The sequence below is a fragment of the Urocampus carinirostris genome, chromosome 17, assembly GCF_059441175.1.
Source record: "Urocampus carinirostris isolate Australia breed hairy pipefish chromosome 17, RoL_Ucar_1.0, whole genome shotgun sequence".
Classification (NCBI taxonomy): domain Eukaryota; kingdom Metazoa; phylum Chordata; class Actinopteri; order Syngnathiformes; family Syngnathidae; genus Urocampus; species Urocampus carinirostris.
In genome coordinates, this window is record NC_142365.1 from 31,021,095 (window position 1) to 31,045,560 (window position 24,466).

Sequence of the window (24,466 nt, forward strand, 5' to 3'; positions counted from 1 at the left end):
GACCCGTGGAAAATTAGAGGGAACATTGATCCTGAGCCCCCTGCTGTTCACCCTGATGACACACGACTGCGTCCCTAGGTCAGCCACAAACCACATCGTGAAGTTTGCGGATGACACAACAGTGTTGGGCCTCATCAGGGACAACAACGACCTGGCCTACAGAGAGGAGGTGGAGCAGTTGGTGGGCTGGTGCAGAGTCAACAGCCTGGTCCTGAATGTTGACAAAACTAAAGAGATCATTATTGACTTCAGGAAAAACCAGCCCAACCATGCCCCACTTCTCATCAACAACAAGGCCGTGGAGGTTGTCAGCAGCACCAAGTTCCTAGGGGTGCACATCACAGACAAACTCACATGGTCCGTGAACACTGCATCACTGGTGAAGAGGGCACAGCAGCGCCTGTACTTCCTGCAGAGGATGAGGAGAGCCCAACTGGCCCCACCCACCCTTATCACATTCTACAGGGGCACCAAAGAGAGCATCCTGACTAGCTGTATCTCTGTGTGGTGTGGAGGCTCCAGTGCCTCCGACTGGGGTAGTGTGAGGAGGGTGATGAAGACAGCAGAGAAAATCATCGGGACTTCTCTCCCCTCCATTCAGGACATTGGCCAGAAGCGCTGCCTATCCCCAGCCAAGAACATCATTAGGGATCCCTCTCACTCCCATCATGGACTGTTCACTCTGCTAGCCTCTGGGAAGAGGTACTGCAGTGTGCGGTGCAGGACCACCAGGTTCTGGAACAGCTTTGTCCCCCTGGCTATTAGACTGTTAAATGGTCAATCACACACATAGTAAGCCTACACAGCTGCTAATCTGTACATCTGTTTTTTTTGTCCTTGTACTACTGGCAGTTCTTATACCTAGCGACTCCTTTGCATCTGTTCTCCTCTGCACTATCGTACGCCAGTGTTATTGTATAGTGACTTATTTATCTGAATGCCCATTTTGCACATCTGGTTAGCTGCTTCTCTTGCACTCTTTGCACTACTGTATAATACTAAACATAGCTATAATTATTTATTATATTATTAGTACTTCAATACTCTAACTCAATACAACATTTTATTTATATCTGTACATTCAAAGAAACTGTGCGGGTCAGATGTAATCGACATTTCGTTCTGTATACACTTGTACAAGAATGACAATAAAGTATATCTGAATCTCTGACTTGACTTAAATAATCCACTGTGTAATCACTAGACCACTATAGAATCAAATGACATAGGAAAAGACATTAATTTTTACTTTTCATCACACATCATTTATAGAGGCACGTTGTTTTTTTTTTAGTTCTTTCCCATAATAATCTATTACATTTTACAACATGGCACTGTAAAAATAGTTTGTGATCCATATTTCTAATGGCCGAGGGGTTAGGATTCTGTGATTTCACTGCCGCGATTCAGGTCTGATTCCCGTTGCATCTTATGTTGAGAAAATGAGATCAGGAATATTTGTCGACTGCTGGATTACAGTGATATATCACCGTAATATATTTTTGTAAACCACACCCAAACTTTGAGTTTCTTTTTAGGATGAAAAGAAGACAATAAATATAGGCAAAGTCAAATTATTCTTCACTCTTTGCAGCCCAGTACCAAACAATCCGCAGCCCGATAGTTGCGGACTACTTAAGAACACTCATCTCAGTTGTCTTGAAAATTTCTTGTCTTTACCGCCATGAAACACAAGTTAAAGAGCAGACAAATTGCTTTTTCTTTTAACATGACTGACAAAGATTTCAGTCATATTTTGACAAAATTTCCACTCAAGCAGTCATGATTTATAAGGGAAAAATATTGAATTGGCAAGATAAATTGAAAATCCCGTAAATTTGTGCAAATACTGTATTGTGGTAACATTTTGAGGAATACGGGTGTTAAATGTAAGCGAGAATGATTGTGTAGAAGAACATCAAATATAGTCAATTCTGTTCAGATCTTTATTTTACAAAGTTTTTTTTAGTTTTCAATATTTTCTTACAGTATATCATTGGTAGTATTCTCACAAATGTCTTTACAGCCACCTCAAGGACACAAAAAGACTTGCCCATAATCAATTTTAACGCATCTAAGTTCCAGGTGGAGAAAATAATGATGGTTTGAAACATGTTATTGTGCAAGCATGATCCTTTGTTTTTGATGCAGAAATCATGAAAGGAATGAGCAACAAAGGAAATATAACATCAAACAGAAATGTGATCATCCAGCTGGCGTTTGGTGCCAATTCAAGTTCAGTAATAGAGTAATCCTTAACAAGCTCCTCTATCATTCTTCCCCATCATTTTCGCTGTCGTCCTCGCTTTTCCTTTCCCGGTCCTGTGCAGATGGCGCCGGGGGTGGCAGATCCAAACGGGCCCACGACATGGGCTCCGACTTCCTCATGGCCACCTCAATTTTAGCTGCCATCATGTTGACAAAACTTTGTTTCACGTTGATGACCTGCAAAAGATGCGAAAAAGGCAACACCGGTTATGTCAGAACCGCCAATGCCCGCCTTCCACTCTGCAGGGTTCAAATACTTTTTTCACTGTCAAGCACTTTCAACGCCATTTTTTTCCAGTACCTTCAGAGGAAGAAATGCAGCACCTTTCAAAAGGTTTTTGGTTTTTTTGGATGGACTTAAATGACTAAAATATAGTCACTATCTTGCTGCTAGCACATACTTGTGTTATTTTGAGTTGTTCCTATCTATGATCTAGGATATTTTGTGTCAATGGGCTGCTATGAACTGACATGAATTCAGCCATTAAAAAAAATCTTCATTCATCGCGTGGTCTAGAGTCAGACTGCCAAGAAACATTACAATGGCAACAATTTCAAGCATTTTCAAGCACTTCACACAAAATTCAAGAATTTTTCTGACCTTCAAAACACAACATTAAAATTCAAGCATTTTCAAAGATTTCAAGCACCCATACGAACCCTGACTCTGATTAGTGGACCTACCCCCCACAGGCTGATCTTCTGCTCAAACTCCTTTTCGCCTTCGAAGACCACGCGGATGTGCAACGTGGTGCTGTTGGCCTCCACGAAACTCAGTTCAGGCACGGCGTTCTTGGCATAAATGGAAATGATGACCTGCGAGCCTGTCTGGTGCCAATCGAATCGACATGGCACCACTTTCTTGCCCTGAAACACAAAAACGATGTCACCTTTACTTTTTGGGCAAATGACTACTCACATGTAAACAAACTCCATCCTGAAAAAAATATCAAGAATTTGTATCTTTACGGTTGATCTTTAAAATAGTATATAAACGAATCAATATCTGTAGTAGTATTAAACCATGTTAAAAGACCTTTATCTTTGAGGATACAGTGAATCCTCGTTTACTAGGGTTAGGGTTCGAAAAACAACCTGTCATGGGCAAAATCTGTGAAGTATAAATAGTGTAGTAACCGAAGTAGCAAGGTAGCGAAAATGAGCCAATACAATAACAAAATAGTATGAAGTAATAATACGTATGTGTAATATACATAAATGTGATCAAATGACATTTTGAATTAATGTAAATGTAATAGAGCAGCCATGCTATTTAGCGAGGGTAGAAATTCATTAGTTCTTGATAATCGCGAGCTTTGTTTCCATAGTTATCATGTTTTGCTTCTCCCTTGGACACATATCGCATTAATACAGTACTAGTAGTAATGGCTCCTACTTCACAGGTTTTGACTATCATGTAACCTTTTTTGAAACAAAAGAGGGAAAGAAGAATTACTGCAATGGAGAAAATGCCATAAAGATATACGGAAAACATCCTATTCCACATTATAAAGTAAAAACATCGTGAGGGCTGGTCGCTGTATGTTGGAGAGACTTCTCTAGCAAACTAGAATGCAGAACACATTGCATGATGAAAATCAAGAAAGCAGCAAGACTGTGAAAGGTGAACTTTCTTATAGTGAGGGATTACTGTGCAAAGACCCCTCCGTACTTCGCGCTTCCATTATTTCTGGCTCATTGCTTCGCAGATTTTGAATGGAATTGTCTTTATTGTCATTAACGTATTGTTCATTGCGGTCAACAGAGAGCATGCAGAAAATGCTACTCGGGGTGGGTCTTGCGTATGTATAGGGTAGGGGTGACAATATTGATAAATAGGGTAATCAATGAAATCAGACTCAGAAGAAAGAAGAGCGCAAAGAAATGCTTATCACCACTGGGTGCTCCTTGGAATGTTATCGGGTTCGGCAAGAGACTAAGGAAACCTCAGGAGAGAAGGCGACAGTTGAGCCACACGTCCGGTAACAACTCTCACAAACTTCCTCTGCCGAGCCTGTATCTCACCAACGCCAGATCCATTACTCATGAAACGGATGACCTGGAGCTACAGCACGTAGGAAGCTGCTACATTCGGGACGGTGGAATTTCAGTCATTGCGAAGACCTGGCTGAAGTCGAGGTAGCGCGACGCCAGCGTGCAGCTAGCCGGCTGCTCTCAAAATCACTTACTCGGAAAAGAGAATCCCTCCAATTTGGTTGTATTTTTGTACTAAGACCATAAAGACGATTTATTCAACAATAATTCTGTTTTATATTTGTAGATCTGTAGTTGTTATTTTGTTACAGTTGTATACTCAGTCAGTAATGTCGTCATCTCAAGCTAAGTTTGTCCCTTGGGGGATTCTATAAAGGTGCATCTTTTTGATTTTTACTTTTTGCGCTGCTTCTGGTCCCCAGTAACCACAATAACCGAGGGATCTCTGTATTACCGGTTGCCCATCTCCAATGGCATTTTTACATTTCTTCCATTGTAAACTAGATTACCCCAGAGCATTGTTGTCAAAAACCTACCATATCGGTTTTCCTCCACAAGTGCTTGCCTTGTGTGCAGCCCACCTGGGCCAGAAAAGCGTTGAAGTCAGAAGTTTTCTTTTTGCAGCAGGTCCAGTACTTCATCCTAAACATGGAAATTGGAACATGTAGTTGCTTGTTTTGACAGAAATAGATGTTTGAAGTGGGACAACACTAACCCTTCATGAAAAACTGGAAAACCAGGGTGAAATAGGCACGTCTCTGAATCGCTGGCCAGCCCTTCGTAACTCTTTGGGGAAAGGAAAAAGTCACTTTTGGTCTGTTGATTCCCATTCAAGCTTAGCTAACTCTAGGAATTATTTTCTAATCACTACTTAAATCTCCTGATCTTGGAGGGGAGACGTAATCCCCCTGAATTCTAGTAATGAGTAAAACATTTGAAAAGCGTTTCACCTACTTTGGTGCATCCTCCATTATTGCAGGGTGTTCCATTCTTGACTTCAGCACCTTCGTCCTCTGTAGTAACGGCCATGCAGAAAAACACCAATTCGAGTGTGATTGACAGTTATCGAGCATCGATGTTAAATCTGACTGAGCTTCTCTGACACAAATTGAGTTCAAATTCCCAGCAGAAATATCTCAACTCCCTGTCCTTATGTGAGCTGAGTTGCAGAAAAGTTAGTCTCTCACCTTCTTTGAGTGCTTTTGAGCTGTCAGTCAGATTGAGCTTCTCTAGAGCTTGCTTGAGAGAAGACGACACTTTGTGCTGCATCCTCTCCACAGGCTCATCCGCACTGGTGCACACAAAACCACATGTCAATAACCCCTTAACTTTCCTGTAAAAATCCCCTAAAATCACAATTCAAGACGTACCCAAAGTAAGCTGAATGCTGTTCTTGAACCGTTTGGAGAATAAGGACAGTTTTGGTCTCTTTTGAAAGGTAACACTCTGAAGAAATGGTCATCATGTCTTGAATACCAAGATTTCAAGCATTCCAATGGTATTTGTAGATGTTGCTGTATTATTTAGTGCAACAAAAATGTAGTACTACAAAGCAAAGAATAGAAGTACAGTGCTACCTCTACTTAAGAATGTCTCTACATACGAAAGATTCAGGTTACGCAAAGTACAGTACAGAACGCACTGCTATTTGCCTTTCCTGGAGTTTCCCCGAACCCAAATAGTAATTACTTCAAATCTGCCTGGCAGCCCAGAGCGCATGCGTGCTCCCAGTATGCTCTTTGTGTCCCAATCACAGTTCAGAGATAACAAGGCAGGGTTCCGGCAAGATAGCGGTGACACAGCAATCATTTAATCAATCCAAATTAAAGACAATTTAGCAAAATTCATCAAAGCCTCGGAATTTGAGCAAACAAATCACCTGGAATAAGTGTTGACAAGGCGGGCTATCACTAGGTTTGCCTCGCGCATTTCCAACGGATTGTCAAAAGCCAGTAGAGCAGACGTGATTGGATCAGTGTTTCAAGAAACTGAGACAAAAAGGTAAACAAATATTTGTATTGTTGTATTTATTCTTTGGGTTGTTTTTTTACGTTAGGTGCCTCTTGTTTTGTCTATTGTGCGGTATTCTAATTAAAACATGTATTTGTTATTTGTTCTGAAGCATTTTAATAATTAAAAAACACACACACACACACACACATACCGTATTTTCCGCACTATAAGGCGCACCTAAAAGTCTTAATTTTTTTCAAAAGCTGACCATGCGCCTTATAATACAGTGCGCCTTATATATGGCTCAATATTAAATTCGCAAGGTCTCGCAACTTACTCAACAGCCGCCGACTCGATTGTCCCCCGAACGTGGAGTAGTCCGCGGTGTATGCTGGGATTTATATACAGGCGTTTCATTGGCTAACCAATGTGTCAATCATCATTTGAATCGATCACTATTTGCTGAAGTTATTCGGAGCCTCGGATTGGCTAGAGGGCCAAAAAAACCCCTGCAATTGGCCGAAAAACATGTGTCAATCATCCATTAAATCGATCGCTATTGGCTGAAGTTATTCGGAGCCTCGGATTGGCTAGATGGCCAAAACAAACCCTGCAACCGGCCGAGTTTAGCAATGGCGTAGCAAGCTTAGCAAGCTTGCTAAAGTACGCCATAAAGAAACTTGTTTCATTAGTCTGTATTTGTAAATATTTTACTCTCCTGGATTTACGTCACTCACGGTTGTAAGAAGACCATGATTGCGTATCATTATTGAACGTGAGAAGTTAGGTGAGCTATGCGGCTTTATATTTCCCCGGTATCTTGTTTTAGAACGATCTTGATATTGCTGTGATGAATTGAGTGAATTAAACTCAATTCCAAGTGTTTATTGTCATATGCACAGTAAAGTTGCGAGCGAAAAAGAAAATAGAAACATAGAAATGTTTGGCATTTCTTGAATCCCAAGACTTCAACCTTCCGAATTATATTTGAAATGACGCATTTAAGTGACATCGTACGGACACCGCATCCGCTCGTGTCTACGACACGTATTTGCTTCTTTGCAAGCTTTGGGAATGTTAAGGGGGTAATGTTTGACTGAATCATCTGACTGTTTTGTCGACGTTCCCATTGTAGCGCCTTATAATCCGGTGCACCTTATCTATGGAAGATATAGGACCAAAAACTATTTTTTGGGGGTGCGCCCTATAGTGCGGAAAATAGGGCGCACGCACGCACGCACGCACGCACACACAAACACAGTGCATCCGGAAAGTATTTACAACGCTTTACTTTTTCCACATTTTGTTATGTTACAGCCTCATTCCAAATTGTATTAATTTAATCTCTTATCTCAAAATTCTACACAAAATACTCCATTATGACAATGTGAAAAAGTTTTTTTTTTTTTTTTAACTTTTTTTGAATTTATTAAAAATAGAAAACTAAGAAATCACATTTACATAAGTATTCACAGCCTTTGCTTAATACTTTGTTGATCCACCTTTGGCAGCAAATACAGCGTCAAGTCTTTTTGAATATGATCCCACAAGTTTAGCACACCTATCTTTAGGCAGTTTTGCCCATTCTTCTTTGCAATAAGTCTCAAGCTCAATCAGGTTGGATGGAAGACGTTTGTGCACAGCCATTTTCAGATCTCTCCAGAGATGTTCGATCAGATTCAAGTCTGGACTCTGGCTGGGCCACTCCAGGACATTCACGGAGTGGTTCTGAAGCCAATCTTTTGAGATCTTGGCTGTGTGCTTTGGGTCGTTGTCCTGCTGAAAAATGAACCTTCGCCCCAGCCTGAGGTCAAGAGCGCTCTGGAGCAGGTTTTCATCCAGGATATCTCTATATATTGGCTGCATTCACTTTTCCTTCTATCCTGACTAGTCTGCCAGTTCCTGCTGCTGAAAAACATCCCCACAGCATGATGCTGCCACCACCATGCTTCACTGTAGGGATGGTATTGGCCTGGTGATGAGCGGTGCCTGGTTTCCTCCAAACATGGCGCCTGGCATTCACACCAAAGAGTTCAATCTTTGTCTCATCAGACCAGAGAATTTTGTTTCTCATGGTCCAAAAGTCATTCAGGTGCTTTTTGGCAAATTCCAGACGGACTTCCATGTTCCTTTTACTAAGGAGTGGCTTTCGTCTGGCCACTCTACCATACAGGCCTGATTGGTGGATTGCTGCAGAGATGGTTGTCCTTCTGGAAGGCTCTCCTCTCTCCACAGAGGAACGCTGGAGCTCTGACAGAGTGACCATCGGGTTCTTGGTCACCTCCCTAACTAAGGCCCTTCTTCCCCGATCGCTCAGTTTAGAAGGCTGGCCAGCTCTAGGAAGAGTCCTGGTGGTTCCAAATGTCTTCCATTTACGAATAATGGAGGCCACTGTGCTCATTGGGACCTTCGAAGGAGCATACATTTTTCTGTATCCTTCCCCAGGTTTGTGCCTCAAGACAATCCTGTCTCGCAGGTCTACAGACAGTTCTTTTGACTTCATGCTTGGTGTTTGTGCTCTGACATGCACACTCAACTGTGGGACCTCATATAGACAGGTGTGTGCCTTTCCAAATCATGTCCAATCAACTGAATTTACTGCAGGTGGACTCCAATTAAGCTGTAGAAAGATCTCAAGGATGATCAGTGGAAAAAAGATGCACCTGAGCTTAATTTTGAGCTTCATGGCAAAGGCTGTGAATACTTATGTAAATGTGATTTCTTAGTTATCTATTTTTAATAAATTCAAAAAAAAGAAAAACTTTTTTACATTGTCATAATGGAGTATTTTGTGTAGAATTTTGAGATAAGAGATTAAATTAATACAATTTGGAATGAGGCTGTAACATAACAAAATGTGGAAAAAGTGAAGCGCTGTGAATACTTTCCGGATGCACTGTATATATATTGTACTTTTGTGGGGCTTGGAACGGATTAGTGCATTAACATTAAAAATGCGTCTCTACATGCTAAGTATTCAGGTTACAAAGCTGCCCCCAGAACGAATTTCAATTAGTAAGTAGAGGTACGACTGTATTTAAAAATGCATGTTTGTATTGTAGTTCATGCATTTTGTCTTATTCAAATCAATATTGTTTTTTTTTTAAATGAATGAAATTATTTTACCATTAATAGAAACTAAATAATACATAATGTCCTTTCAATTGATCTTTTAAGCTTTATTCTTCCACAGCTGTGAGATAAATTGTCTCATTATTCAAAGTGTAAAAATCTACATTTAGTGAATGAAAAAGAAGTGTAATGTTATTTTCAATCTAACATTTTTGGAAGAAAATAATAAGTCATATCGCTTTAGGGTACCTTACATCCAGACACATGTTTAAGATGTTTTAATCCTGTCAACTCCAAGCATAGTAATACATACACGGTCGCAGCTGAGTGCAGGTCAATCAATAACACACAGCTTTTCTATTTTTTTTTTTTACTTTCTCGTCAATCAATATTGTGTGACTTGGCCGTGAACACTATTGATTCTGAGTTAAGGTGTGGGACTACCTGGGTCTGCAAATGGCCTCCTGGGGCTTCGGCGCGGAAATGATGTACTCGCTAAATTTGGGCTTCTGCTCATGTCCGTCTTTCTTCTCAGCCGAAGAGGTCACGTCTGGCTTCACTGGCTCAGGGGGTTTCTCTTTGTTGTGGGGACCTTTTGTGCAGCCCTGCCAGCATCAGATGAGAGGTTTTAAAATGAGTCACTTGGGTACAATCGCTGAAGTCTTGAGGGGTCACAAAAGCTTACCGCGATGCTGAGGAAATCAGAGAAGTCTGTGGTCCGTCTTTTGCAGCAGGACCAACCCTGGTTTAAAGGCGGATGGGTAGGTTAGTGTTAGATGCTGGACCTAGCTCAGAAGGTAGCATTTTTGGAGGACTTTTACCTTCAGGGCGTCGTGAAACACTGGGATGCCGGGGTGGTACGTGCAGCTGCCTACAACAACAAACCACAAGCAAACTTAGGTTATTTATATCTTGAATAAAGTAGTATTAGTATTAGCAGTAAGTCAGGGTAAGTCAGTAAGCTGTGGCTCCCGAGCAAGAAGTACAGTGTTTCCCATAGAGTTTTGTGAGACCCCAGTGGGTGGATATTCTGGGCGTGCATTTTTTTCTTGCTTTAACCAATATACCACCAATGATGATGTAACATTATGCATGAAAGGAATGAATAAAAAAATGATTATGTACTATATTATACTAGCCTTTTTTCCCTCTACGGTGAACTTAACTTTTGTCATAATAAGCAACTGCAAAGTCAAGCAACACAGAATCCCATAAAACAAACAAACAAAAAATATTAACTTTTCAGTGCTATGAAAAAACTAACAGAGTACAAAAAACGGGCGGAAGGAAAAATAAAACGCCATGGATTTGCGATCTACAGTGGGACTTCGGTTATCGCGGTTAATGGGGACCAAAACCACCCGTGATAAGTGAAATCGTCGAAGTAACGGCACAACTTCAAAAAAAATAAAATAAAATAAAATTAAAAAAAAAAAAATATATATATATATATATATATATATATTTTTTTTTTTTCTTTAGACCCGGTTAATGGGGAGCAAAGCCACCCGCAAAAAGTGAAAATCTGCGAAGTAGCGACGCCCCTTCAAAAAAAAAAAATACAAAAATCTCATCTCATTATCTGCACCGCTTATCCTTATTAGGGTCGCGGGGGGCTGGAGCCCATCCCAGCCATCTCCGGGCAGTGGGCAGGGGACACCCTGAACTGGTTGCCAGCCAATCGTAGCTGCAAATCACATTAGTACTCGCAGCTAGCTGCGTTCTTAGTCGACGCACGAGCCGAGTGATCCACCGCTAAGAGTCGTACAGCTGGGCGATTTGACGTCCGCCATAGACGATCGGAGACAAATTCACAACAGGGTTTTTATTTGCGCCGCACGGAGGGTGCCGTTCGGTCGCTCCCGCGAGCGAGTCCCTAACCCGCGGCGCGGGTACTTTCGGGCGCGATACGCACGACACCGCGACAAGCCGAGCGGGTCAGCGTCTCCCGCCCGGGCCGCGATGACTCTACATGGCGCTATACGGCCCTCGATGGCTCCGGCCGACGGATGGGTGGCCGCGGAGGAAAGGGGTAGCTGGGGGGACCTGTGGAGTTAGGGGGGGGGGGGGCGGTGAAGCGGAAGCCGCACCGAAACCGCGCGCCGGGGAACGAGAACGGCGCGCTGTGCTAGGGTCGTCGGCCGAGGGGGATTCCAGCAGGAAAGTGAAAATCTGCAAAGTAGCGACGCCCCTTCAAAAAAAAAAAATAATAAAATAAAATAAATAATATATATATATATATATATATATATATTTATTTTTTTTTAACCATTACAGACCGCAAAGCTCTGAAACCGCGAACGTCGAACCGCGAAGTAGCGAGGTCCCACTGTATTTTTAAATTATTTCAATTAATTCAAGTTTATATATATTTCTTTATTTTTTCTAGCAATACAAGTTGATGAAACACTGGCGAGACCAATTAGACCCTGGCGTCTCACTCTGGACTTTCAATAGTATGGGAAACAATGGTGTGGCTCTTATCATGAGTAGATCTGAATCGGAGATAAAATCCACTCTTTTAACGCAGTTAGGCCGGGAGTACAACACCATATTTATACTAGTACTAACAGGAGTGCTTTTCTACTTTTGTGGCTGGTAAGAAATGTCATTAGGATTTTTTTCTGTGTCTCTTAGCCAATAAGATGCATCAGAATACACATTGAGGTGTGACAGCTGCTTTCTACCATTTCTTGGAGATTTTTTCAAGCATATAGTTTGTGCAAAAATGAAAAATGATCATTAACGTGCATGAGGACTTTTAAAAATTCACAACTATAAAACGGAGTGGAGGGCAAATACTGAACTATCGATTTCCAAGGTTAGAACAGTTACTAATGGTAAATAAATCCATATTGTCATTTGCAGTATTTTGTTACATGTTTTAAGAAAAAACTGTTTACTCCTTTTTTAAAAAACATTATTTTCAACTATAATGAGAAAATCAACCTTAACGAGTTTAATTAACTGCGGGAGACTAGTGAGCCCAAGAGCCAAGAAGAGATCCGCAGGTTTGAGAGCGTTCTCCATTCGGGCCCCAGTACTGTGGAATGCTCTTCCCTCTGAGATTCGATCTGCAACCTCAGTGGAAATGTTTCAATCTTAAAACACACTTCTATTCTAAAGCATATGAATAACCTATATTTTGTGTTGACAATAGTTGTCATGTGTGTATTAGTTGCCCTCATGTAGGTTTTCATCAGGGGATGATGTCATAATAGTCTGTGGATTGCAATAATCTGTGGAGCCCTTTGGGACTCTTTGTGATTAAGGGCTATACAAATAAACATGACTTAACAAATTGTATGAAGGATATTTGTTGAACTGGAACGCAGGTTCCTGCATAGGTATTATTTAACCCAATCCCAATCCAAGATGCACCCAAAGTAAACTCCTGAGCTACTGGGGCGGCAGTAGCTCAGGAGGTAGAGCGATCGTTTTAGGATTAAGGGATCCCAGTTCGAATCCCTGCCGAAGTGTCCTTGGGTAAGACACTGAAACCCCAACACCCCCAATAAGCAGGTTAGCGCCTTACATGGCTGCACAGATCACAGCCGCTATTGGGAAATGTGAAGCACAATGTAAAGCTCTTTGGGAAGTCATTGACTTGAAAAGCGCTATATAAAAGCAGATCATTTCATTTCAATACTGTTCTTGAACCATTTAGAGAATATGGATGTTTTTTTGTCTCCTATGAAAGGTAACACTCTCAGATTTTGTCCCAAACTGAAATAATCACTGAAAGTGTTACTAACATTCAGTAATCCAAGTTGGAACACACAGACATAGAAGGTTTTTATTCTTGCCTGAAATTATTTTTGCAATCAAATTCTTGAAGACGAGTGTAGCATGGGCATCTTAGATAGAAAACATCTGGGCCAATAGCAAAAAGCTTTACCTGGTACCTTGTCAAATTTGATCACAATCTGAAACACTGAACATTGTATTTTACACATTTTTCTATGGGTAGATCTAGCCGTTACCAAAAGTGGCCATTTGGACACGACCAGTTTATAGCTATAAAAACTGTATTTTACTTTGGCCAATTTTTTTTAGACATTGTAAAAGAGTAGTCATTGTTGGACTTCTCTTTTCAGAAATCAATCATTAACTGTACACACTTGTAAGTAAAAATGGTTCGTCCAAATGATGCCGAGTTGCATTATGTAGTTATTTTCGGCTCTGTGCGTATATGATTATGTTGGGAATTTTATTGGCTAACCAATGTGTCAATCATCATTTGAACCGGTTTCTACTGGCTTAAGATATTTGAAGCTAAGGAAATCTCCCTTTTATCAATACAAACCCTTTTAGGCCAATGCGTCTGTGGACTGTGAAAAAAAGCCTGTTTATGGCAGAGAGAAGGGTCGAACAAAGGTCAGCGGCTAACAGCCATCTCATCTCTTCAGCTGCACCGCTTATCCTCAGTAGGGTCGCGGGGGTGCTGGAGCCCATCCCAGCAATCATCGGGCAGTGGGCAGGGGACACCCTGAACTGCTTGCCAGCCAATCGCAGGGCACACAGGGACAGACAACTCGCTTGCTCATTCACACCTAGGGACAATTTGGACTAAATTGAAATTAATTTTACTAGTCTGTTTTTTTGTCATCGGAAATTATGTGGTGAAACGAACAAATGACATCAAGGATCGTCCAACGATGAAGAAATGCGTTTAGAATTTTTTTTCATCTGTCTGCATTCTGCCGTGTTTAGGAGTAATAATAATAATAATAATGCATTTTATTTAAAAGCGCCTTTCAGGCCACCCAAGGACACTGTACAAACAATGAAAGAAAAAAAAATACAATTTAAAAAGTTGTAAACGAAATAATAAATAAAAACAAGACATAAAATCATAAAAACATAAGAAATGGAGAAGCTATGTGTTGTAGGCAGTCCTGAACAGGTGTGTTTTTAGACGGGACTTAAAAGTGGAGAGAGGTGTGCAGTTTTGGAGGTCCGGAGGTAGATTGTTCCAAAGCTTGGGAGCAGCGCGACTGAAGGCTCTGGCTCCCATGGTGCTCAGATGGGCAGGGGGCACTGACAGTCGGAGGGAGGACGAGGATCTGAGGGAGCGAGTGGGGACGTGCACCTGGAGAAGGTCGGACAGGTAAGGAGGAGCCAGGTTGTGAATGGCCATATATGTATATAAGATGAGTTTGTAGCTGATGCGATGCTGAACAGGAAGCCAGTGTAGCTGTTGGAGAACGGGGGTGATGTGCTGCTGGGAAGATGTTTTTGTGATGATGCGAGCAGAGGCGTTTTGAACCAGCTGAATTTTATGGAGGGACTTTTGGGGAAGGCCGAAGAGGAGAGCATTGCAGTAGTCAAGGCGGGATGTGACAAGACTGTGGACGAGAATAGCAGTAGTGCGGGGGGTGAGGGAAGGGCGGAGTCTGGTAATATTGCGGAGGTGGAAATAAGCAGTGCGGGTGATGGTGTTGATATGTGAGTGGAAGGTAAGCATGCTATCCAGGATGACACCCAGACTCTTGACCTGGGGGGAGGGGGACACTAAGGAGCTGTCGATGTTGAGAGAGAAGTTGTTTACTTTGGATAAAGTGGATTTGGTGCCAAGAAGGAGGAATTCTGTTTTATTGTTATTTAATTTAAGAAAGTTTGTTGTGAACCATGTTTTGAGTTCGGAAAGGCAAGAGGTGAGGGAGTGAGGTGGGAGTATGGAGTTTGGTTTGCAGGAGAGGTAGAGTTGGGTGTCATCAGCAAAGCAGTGAAAGTGGATATTAAATTTGCGGAGGATATGACCAAGAGGCAAGAGGTAGACGATGAAGAGAAGAGGACCTAAGACAGATCCCTGGGGTACACCTGTAGTGACTAGGGAGGGCTTTGAGGTGAAGGATTTCAGCTGGACAAACTGAGTGCGGCCAGTGAGATAGGAATGGAACCAACTGAGGGGAGTATGGGTGAGACCAATGGAGGAGAGTCTATTGAGGAGGATAGGGTGAGAGATTGTGTCGAAGGCGGCGCTCAAGTCTAGGAGGATGAGGATGGAGACTAAACCGGAGTCGGATGCTATGAGGAGATCATTTACAATACGGATTAGGGCAGTCTCTGTGCTGTGGCGGGGGCGGAAACCAGACTGAAAGGGCTCATAGAGAGAGTGGAGGGACAGGTGCGAGTGGAGTTGAGCAGCAACAGTTTTTTCAAGGATTTTTGAAATAAATGGAAGGTTGGAGATGGGGCGGAGGTTGTCGAAGTTGTTGGGGTCAGCACCATGTTTTTTAAGTGTAGGAGTAACAGCAGCGGTTTTGAAAAGTGATGGGACAATACCAGAAGAGAGTGAGGAGTGAATAATGGCAGATATGAGAGGAAGCAGGGAAGGGAGGCAGGATTTAACAAGGGATGAAGGGAGGGGATCGAGCTGGCAAGTGGTGGGCTTGGATTTGAGTATGAGGTTGGATAATTCAGCAGTCGTGGGTGGAGCAAAACTGGAGAAGAAGTGACAAGGAGAAGGAAATTCAGATGGGGAGGGAGCAGACAGGTTTTGATGGAGTTGGTGATGAATCTTAAGGATTTTGTGATTGAAGTACTCCATTATGGAGTTGCAGGTTGCTGTGGAGTACAGGTGGAGGGGGAGAGAATTTGGTGGCTGGAGGATTTTGTTCATGAAAGAGAAGAGAGTTCTTGAATTTCCTTCGTTGGAAAGGATGAGGCCGGAGTAGTAGCTGGATTTGGTTTGTGCAATTTGGTCCTTGTATTTAGCAGTATGGGTAGTATACATGTCCTTATGGATGGTGAGGCCGGTTTTCTTATAGAGTCGCTCAAGTTGGCGGTTCTTTGATTTCATTGACCGAAGAGCGGGTGTAAACCAGGGGGCAGATGTGGAGAATGAGGCAGTCCTGGTTTTCAGGGGGGCAAGAGAATTTAGAATATTTGTGAGGCAGGTATTGTAGTGAGTGGTAAGCTCATCCGGGCTTGAAAGAGCTTCTGGGGGTGGGGAACGGTCAATAATGGAGCAGAGGGTGTCAATGTTGATATTTTTGGTATTACGAAAAGAAATGAGGCGGGAGGTTTTGACAGTAGAGACACAGAGTACGGTGTTAAAAGTGAGGAGGACATGATCAGATTCAGGAGAAACGTTGGAAGTGGGCTTGGAAGTAGAGAGGCCAGAGCAGCAAACCAAGTCCAATGTGTGGCCTTTAATGTGGGTGGGGAAGTCAATAAGGCTGTGTATCCAGAGACTCTCCAGGCAGGATGTGAAGTCTCTGGTGAGTGGCAGGTTGGGGTTGTCCATGTGAATATTGAAATCTCCTAATAAAATTAAATTTGGCGAGAGAGTGGATAAATGTGTAATTAAGCTGGAGAATTCATTGATAAAATCACTATGTGGCTTTGGGGGGCGATAAATTGAAGCAATAATGGTTGGCGTGGGTCCGGGGAGCTTAAACACCAGGCATTCAAAGGAAGTCGATGAAGTGACGGAGACAGGCAAGACTTTCCACTTCTCGCGGTGAATTACCGCGAGACCTCCTCCACGGCCGTTGCCACGGGGACGGCAGATGTAAACAAAGCCGGGAGGAGTGGAGTCATTCAGAGCAGCGAAGTCGTTTGTTTGTTGCCAAGTTTCTGTTAAAACGAGGAAGTCGAGTTTTCGTTCGGCGAGGACGTCTTGGATGAGGTGGCCCTTGTTCCTGAGTGAGCGGACGTTCAGCAATCCAAAGTTGACGGCGGAGGTGTCTTGTTTGACGGCGGCATTGCTGCTAGCCGACCTAGCTAGGCGGGCTAATGTATGGCAGTTAGCCCTACGGCCGCAGTTTATGGGAGGGCGTCGAGATGTGGACCAGGTCGAGGTGATTGAACCAGGGTTTTTATACTCGACGTGCCTGCGCGATCCGCGGTGAATGTAGCGGCGTCGAGGCAGGCGAGTTATGTCAGGATGGTGGAGCAGCTCCGGTGGCGGAGGCCCCCGCGCAATCCACCGGATCCGGAGAAGATCCGCGATAGAATACTGGAGCAATCCTGTCGCTGGATGGTGGCAGAACGTCAGGAGTATCAGGAATAATCCAAAAACGGCGAGGTTTTGGCACGCCATGACGAGGGAGAGAAGCCGAAAAAGTTTGGAAAAGTTTTTGGAGTGAGAAGCGGCGACATACACGCCAGCGTCCTCTCACCCCGGAAGTTGAGTACCAGTGAATATTTAACGCAGTTGGATTCACTGGATGATCCTAAATGTTATGACTCCGTGTTTGCAAAGAAATCGACCTACAAGGGGACTTATTGGTGAGCTTCGCAGGCTTTATAATTTTCGGATGCCTCGTTTCAGACAGCAGTTCATAATGTTTCTGTGAGGAATACATTTAGATATGGTCATCATATCTTGAACCCAAAGAGTCTCGGCTTTCTAATGATATTTGGCATGACATATTTGAGTGACTGGTGACATCCTGTTTGTCACCAGTCCGTTAAAGAGTTAATGTATTTTATGAAATCATCAAACATCACACAGTAAAATAAAATACACTGAAGAATTAACTTTTGTCTGGAAATCAGGCTTGGCGGCTTTGTTTTATTTTCTTCCAAAATATATGAGGTGGCTTTCACTTAAAAAAAAAGTTAAATAAATTGCGTTTAAGAACGTCAAAACGTTCCTAACCCCCGTTTTAAATGATCTCAAGTTTATAATTAAGAGAAAAATGTTATCAATACATTTTATCAAGATTGGAAAGCTACAATAATAAGAACAAAGGTTTTCTTCAAAGTTAAAATGGAACAACATGACTTTTCTCAACTTTCGGCCCACTGAAACCACAAATGTATCACATTTTTCCTTTATTCCTCTGAAATATCGTTTTTTTTTTATATCTGGGAAGAAATACCACCACGTCCACTTTCTCCTATAAAACTATGTTGGGGTTGTTCAAGGTGCTACGTGCAGCTGCCCGCAGAGAAACACTGATTCCAAACTTTAAAAGTCACATAAAGAGTATCAAATTGCCTGCGTGACCTTATAAACCAACATTTCTTTCCAGCAGTCCACACACATTCAAACATCAGGCCTGAAGGAAATGGCACCACAATGTACAGCGCCGTGATGAAAAGTGGCATGCAATTAAAATGGAAATTAGACACCAACCAGTCCAGCTTTGAATTTCTGTAGATGAAGACACAGGACGACCTGCGCATGTTTAATCAGACAAAACTAGAAAGACACACGATTGAATTTTAACTACAACAAAAGCCTCACGCCAAAGATGGTTCATTGACAAAGTGACATCAAAAGTATGCAAAACAATAACAGATTAGTACTGATGCCAAGGCTTAGTACTCCACTCACTGCCCCGATGTTTAGTTTGTTCAAATGAGTTTTTCTTGCACAGTGAACAGAAATTAATTGACAACGGCCCATTTCTTTGAAAACAAACTTTGAGTACTTACAAGAATTTGTTGTTTTTTTTGGTTGATCCAAATTCAAAATGTATTTCTATAGCACGTTTCAAACACCAAACTGCAACTCATAGTGCAGTATAAAAATCGATGTACAATAACATAACAATAGTACATAAGGTTCCCCCTGCCGCAAAAATGATGGGGTTTTTTCTTAACCCGTTAACATTCCTGTAAAATTTGGCTAAAATCCCAATCTAAGATGCACTCAAAGTTAATTGAATGCTGTTCTCGAAACATTGGGAGAATAAATGTTTATTGAAGGTATTGTTGGATACATTAATCAAAACATGACACAAAAAGAAAAACTAATGCTGAGAGTGAGCATGGCCAAATATGGTCACTTTACGCCCCCTCCCCTAAGGAAATTTGACAGATCTGTTTTCTGCCAACCTTTGCTTAAAGGTTTGCACCGTATTTGCACTAATAACCCGGTCAGGCAAAAAATTCCAAATTTTTGGTATCCTGAAAGAAATAAAGTTTCCGTGCAAGTTGCTGGTAGGTCTAGGCACCCGTAACTTATATCTGTGACCACGTAAACCATCAACACGACAGAACTCAAAAAATTGATCAAAAAGCACCTCGATCATTCCACGCAGTACTTTGAACACAAAAATTAAATCAAATCGAATTCTACGGAGCACCAAAAAGTCCAAGTTCAGTCTTTGTAGTCTTTCCGGATATGACAAGCTGTGCATCCCAGGTATCCGCTTCGTATACCGTCGTTGAACTTCCAGTAGGTTAATGTCCTTGAGTAAGTAAGGGTTCCACACAACGCTGTTATATTCTAACCCGGGTCTAACATAAACGCAAAACATTCGAACTAAGAATGCTGGGTTCTTGTTGTAAAAGTTTCTGTAAATGTTTGCTGCTATGTTATTGGCTTTGTTGGTAATTTTGGCGATATGCGTGATAAACTTTAAGTTTGAAGTAAGAGTGACACCCAGATCCTTATGTTCAGTAACAACATGCAAATCATGATCATTAATGTTATACAGCGGAACAGAACCATGTAAAAACGACTGTGCTAAGCATTTATGAGATGACAATTGCAGTTGCCACTTTTCGGACCAAAGAAAAACTGATTTAATGTCATTTTGGAGAGAATCAATTGTTCCTGTCACCTGGGTTTTTGGTAAGAAAGCCGACAGTTTAGCATCCTCGGCAAAAATTGAGATGTCACTACTTTGAATGGCCTCAGGTAGGTCGTTCAATATGGACGTATTTGATCTCTTTTGAAAAGTAAGATTTGGAAATTTTGAATAAAATAGGGACATATTCATATCCATTTAATCCGAATTTGATTGGCTAACCAATGAGTCAATCATTTGAATTGGTCACTATTGGCTAATTATTGGACGATAAAAGAGGCGGGTCGTTTTAAGCATTTACAGAATAGTATAGGCTAAAGCGTGTTGTAGACCAGAAAACAAAGCCTGCAATTGGCAAAAGATGTTAATAAGAAGTTTGGTTGCTAACGGGCTAAAGAAAATAATATTACTAGTTTGTTGTTTTCGAATTGTGGGCTAAACAGACCGCTAACAAAGAAAAACCTCCATCGACGCGGAGATACTTTTCGGCAGATTTTTGTTATTTGTTAGCATTATCGTGTGTTTTGGAGTAAATATTTTACAAGGTTGAATTCACTTTACTCTCGCGGATGAAGAGAGACCATCGTTGCCTACTATCATCGAATGTGATGGCTGCAAGACTATGTCTTTGGTGAGGTAGAGCGGATTTATAGTTTTCAGATACAGTATCTTGTTTCTGGCTGGTCATGATGTTTCTATAAGTATATTTTTAAATGGTCATATCTTGAATCCCAAGAGAATAAGCCTTCCAATGAAATGTGGCGTTACGTATTTTAGTGACTGGTGACATTGTACTGACTCACATTGTGACTCAACAGTGTTACTGGGATAAAGCCCAAGTCCAGTGTGTTATATTTGACCGCTATAGGGCACTGAGGTCAAATGCTACAAAAAAAAAAAAAAAAAAAAAAAAAAAAAAAAAAAACACAAAGCCATATGATCACTGCGTAGCAGCTAGATGCCAAACAAACATAGCGGCACGTACTAGGTATGGATTCCACTATGTAAAATAGATGAAAATTTCTCCATCTGAGATTTTTTTTATTTAGTTAAAAATAACATTGTTATGATAGTTTACGAATTTTTGCCAGCTATTCAAATCAATTTTTTTTTACTGAATAAAAGTATTTGTACCACTAGAAGGCACTAAATATTACACACTGTACCTTTAAAATAGAAAAGAAAATATTAAGTAATTATTAGCAATTTAATATTGCTTTAAGCCCAAAATTTCTTGCAAATGTCATGTGAAAAAGACCTATCTTCATTCTTTGTGTTTTTTTCTTCTTTTTTTTCTCAAGTTATTGCAGTTTGGCATTTTTAAAAATTGTTTTTAGCCTAGATCACAATAATTACAGGACATGTAAGGCTCTTCTATGGCCATCATATTAAGCTGCTACAGTTAATTCTTACAACGAAACTAAACCTGCTCCTGCATCTTCAACCTGCTGCTGTCAGGGAAAAGACTGCAGTGTCAGAGCCAGAACCAGCAGGCTAAAAGACACTGAACTCTCTCCCTGCCCTACCTCATGCACTCCTCTGCCTTCTGCTAAATAAATGCATTTTTTCTTTGTGTTCTTCTGACTTTCCTCAGAGTCCCATTTAATCGATGAATTCCTTTGAAAATAAAAGAAAAGCTACGAGCTGTCAAATTCGTTTTGGTGACCAGTTGTGGGCCTGGCTGGTTGGCTGAGAGCAAATACACTAGTCTGCGCACAACAGTCTTGCAAACTATGCCCCGCCTTTATTGGCTGGTGCCATTGAAACCTGCTTCTGATTGACTGGCGCTGATAAACCCTTCTTGTTTGCCAAACATTCTGTCACTCAAATAACAAACGGGAAATATAAATCCTTAAAAAATTATTGTGTTTTGCAGTTACACAATCGCACTACGCTACATCACGATATCAATTACATTTCAGGTAATCGTGGAGCCTTAGATATAGTTGCCTAAATATTGAAAAACTATTTGATGAATCATAGCAATCTTGATAACAACCATTATCATCGTTCAAAAATATGTTCAAAAAACGTCATTTTGAAACTGCTGGAATTCTGTATTTATACCGCAGCTTAGCTTGAAGGGGGACACCGTAAAACTATGAGGAACCAGAAATATTCCACTGCATTGCATGAAAGTTCGAGTAAAGACTGATATAATACATGTTTGTTTTTTTAACAAACTATTGTGTCTTTAAACGGACAGTGTGTAATATATTGTGCATCCTAGTGATACACTAAACTTTTATTCAGTAAAAGCCAAAACAAAAAAAAAGGTTTTTTTAAAAATCAATATTGTTAAGTTATCATGGATCAGGAGGTAATAATCCATTGATGTCTTTACTCCTTATTTTGAGTCTCTACTCAAGATCAAACTTATCATTTTAATTTCAAATTAACAGAGTTATTAAATATATTTCCCTAGGGTTTTTAAATACTGTCTCTTTATATTCTGCTCTAGACCCTACCCCTTAAGTTCCAGCAAAGTTACTCTGCACGTTATAAACAAATGAATTGATAGTAACTGCCAGGTTGTCAGTAACCGTTCTGATAGGTTCAAATGTGATTTTTTTTACATTTTAATTTAAAAAAAGCAGTATTTATTTTGAGTTACGTCGGTTACCTTTGGACGGTCGGCTCATCGAATTTTCTAGATGAATCGTTGGGCTAGCTAGCTAGCAACGTTAGCTACTCACCGTCCGGGTTGTTGTCTTGGTCAAATCGCTGCCCACAGCCCTTATTGTAGCACAAAACAGACATAATGAGTAACAAATATGTTTAAAATGCTAAAGCTGACACTTAAAAGAAGCACATAAAGATCCCGACAACGCGAGACAAATGCGGCACACTACACTGGAGCTGCCCTGGTTCACTTCCGGTGTCATACTTTGTCGAAACGTCCTACCGTAGGCTACTCTGACAGCGAATTTTTTTTTAATTTCTTATCAAGTAAAACTAGCAACAATGAAACTCAAAATTATTCCAAACAAAACTTTTACTCTTGACATAGAACGAGGGTGCCCATGCAAACATACAGAGCACGATTACCGTATTCAACAAACACCATGCTAAAAAAATCACCACAGAAAAATACGCCAGGTTTAAAAGCTACGTCATACAATTGTATTTTGAGTCAAATAAGACAAATTCAAAACGAAAATTGTAAGTACTGCCTGTAGGAAATCGCAATCGATCGCGTGAGCATGCGCACGCACACTCGGCACAGGTAGGACGTCTCGACAAAGTTGGACGTTTCGGCAGAACAGCGGGTCTGTTCGGCTTTCTTCGTAAAACATCGGAAGACTTGCTCGTTCTGTCCCGGGTAACTACGGCTTTTCCCGGCAAAGAGTTGTTTATTTGAAAAGGGACAAGCATGCTTTCGTTTTATTTTATTTTATTTTTATGTTAGACTTCTATGGAGGATGCAATTTGGTATTTTTTAGTGTTGAAAGACAATCATTGATTGACAAATCGCTTTAACGACTGCTCAATCAGACAGGAGCTATTGTGTCCGTTGTTCATGCATACAAGTCTACTTAAGGTAAATGTTACATGGACGACATTTATATCAGGCGTCTCCAAAGTGGTACCCGTGGGCACAACGGTGCCCCCTAAGGACAGGTTAGCCTTAGGCGCTCCTGGACCTGTTTTGAAAATAACTTACCAGTGTTGGGTCATTGTGACTTTCTAGTAAAAATAATTTTGTAGTGGTTCACTGAGTCGACAAAAAACTACCGGTACTTCCAATAAAGAACCTGGTAATAACGTAGCAACAACATAGTAAAAAATGGAGGAAAAAAAAAGTTTTACCTGTAGTGGGTTGTACATAATTCACCCACGGAACTATTGTTTAGTTAGCGAGTTCCTAGGGGGACTCTTAATTCGACCGGTTCTAGCCACTCTCGTGTGTTTGTTTTGGTTATCGCAAGTTTACATGTTATTAAAGCAGCGTCCTTTGGCACCTTTGTTTGACACTCCGCCTACGACTCCCGTCTCTGCTCGCTACATTGGTGACCCCGACATTAGTCTCGTGGAAGTTTCCGAGGCTGTGCATACTACTGAGCATACCGTCATGGCATACGCGCCCGTTCTCAAGCTCCCCGAGTTCTGGGAGTCATCAGCGCTAACGTGGTTCGCACAAGCAGAAGCTCGATTCGCCCTGCACGGAATCACTAACGATGACTCTCGCTATTACCACGTGGTGTCTGCTCTGGGGAGCTCAACTGCAGCCAGAGCGGTGAGTTTCATCACATCCCCTCCTGAACTGGATAAATATAAGGGACTGAAGGCATATCTCCTCAGAATCTTTGAACTGTCGCGTTCTGAGCGTGCTCGACGCCTCCTTGCTATTCAGGGCTTAGGAGACAGTAAGCCATCGGATCACATGGAAATGATGTTAAACTTGCTTGGCACCGAAGAGCCAAATTTTCTTTTCATTGAACTTTTTCTGCGTCACATGCCGCCGCATGTCCAGACGGCGCTTGCAAATACAACCATTACAGATCCGCGTGCACTGGCAGAGGAAGCGGACCGGTTTTTCCTGGCCACGCATAGATACACACATGAGGTGCTGGCCCCTACACGCGCCTACACACCATCAAGTGCGACGCCCCCAGCCAGCAAGGCACGCGCGGCCACCGACGATCAGAATGTGTCAGGTCTGTGTTACTACCATGCACGTTTTG

At 41.6% G+C, this 24,466-nt stretch overlaps 1 protein-coding gene across 1 annotated transcript; it reads right to left on the reverse strand.

The window, feature by feature from the left end:
* Positions 1–1,932: 1,932 nt before the first annotated feature.
* On the reverse strand, positions 1,933–22,739 carry chordc1b (cysteine and histidine-rich domain (CHORD) containing 1b). Its single transcript, XM_088321420.1, has 10 exons — positions 22,478–22,739; positions 10,110–10,159; positions 9,974–10,030; positions 9,733–9,893; positions 5,451–5,554; positions 5,218–5,276; positions 4,979–5,049; positions 4,800–4,905; positions 2,953–3,135; positions 1,933–2,445 (listed from the first exon to the last, which is right to left on the reverse strand). The coding sequence occupies exons 1-10, from the start codon at positions 22,539–22,541 to the stop codon at positions 2,272–2,274; spliced, it is 1,029 nt and encodes a 342-aa protein (XP_088177546.1). The 5' UTR covers positions 22,542–22,739; the 3' UTR covers positions 1,933–2,271.
* Positions 22,740–24,466: the final 1,727 nt, after the last annotated feature.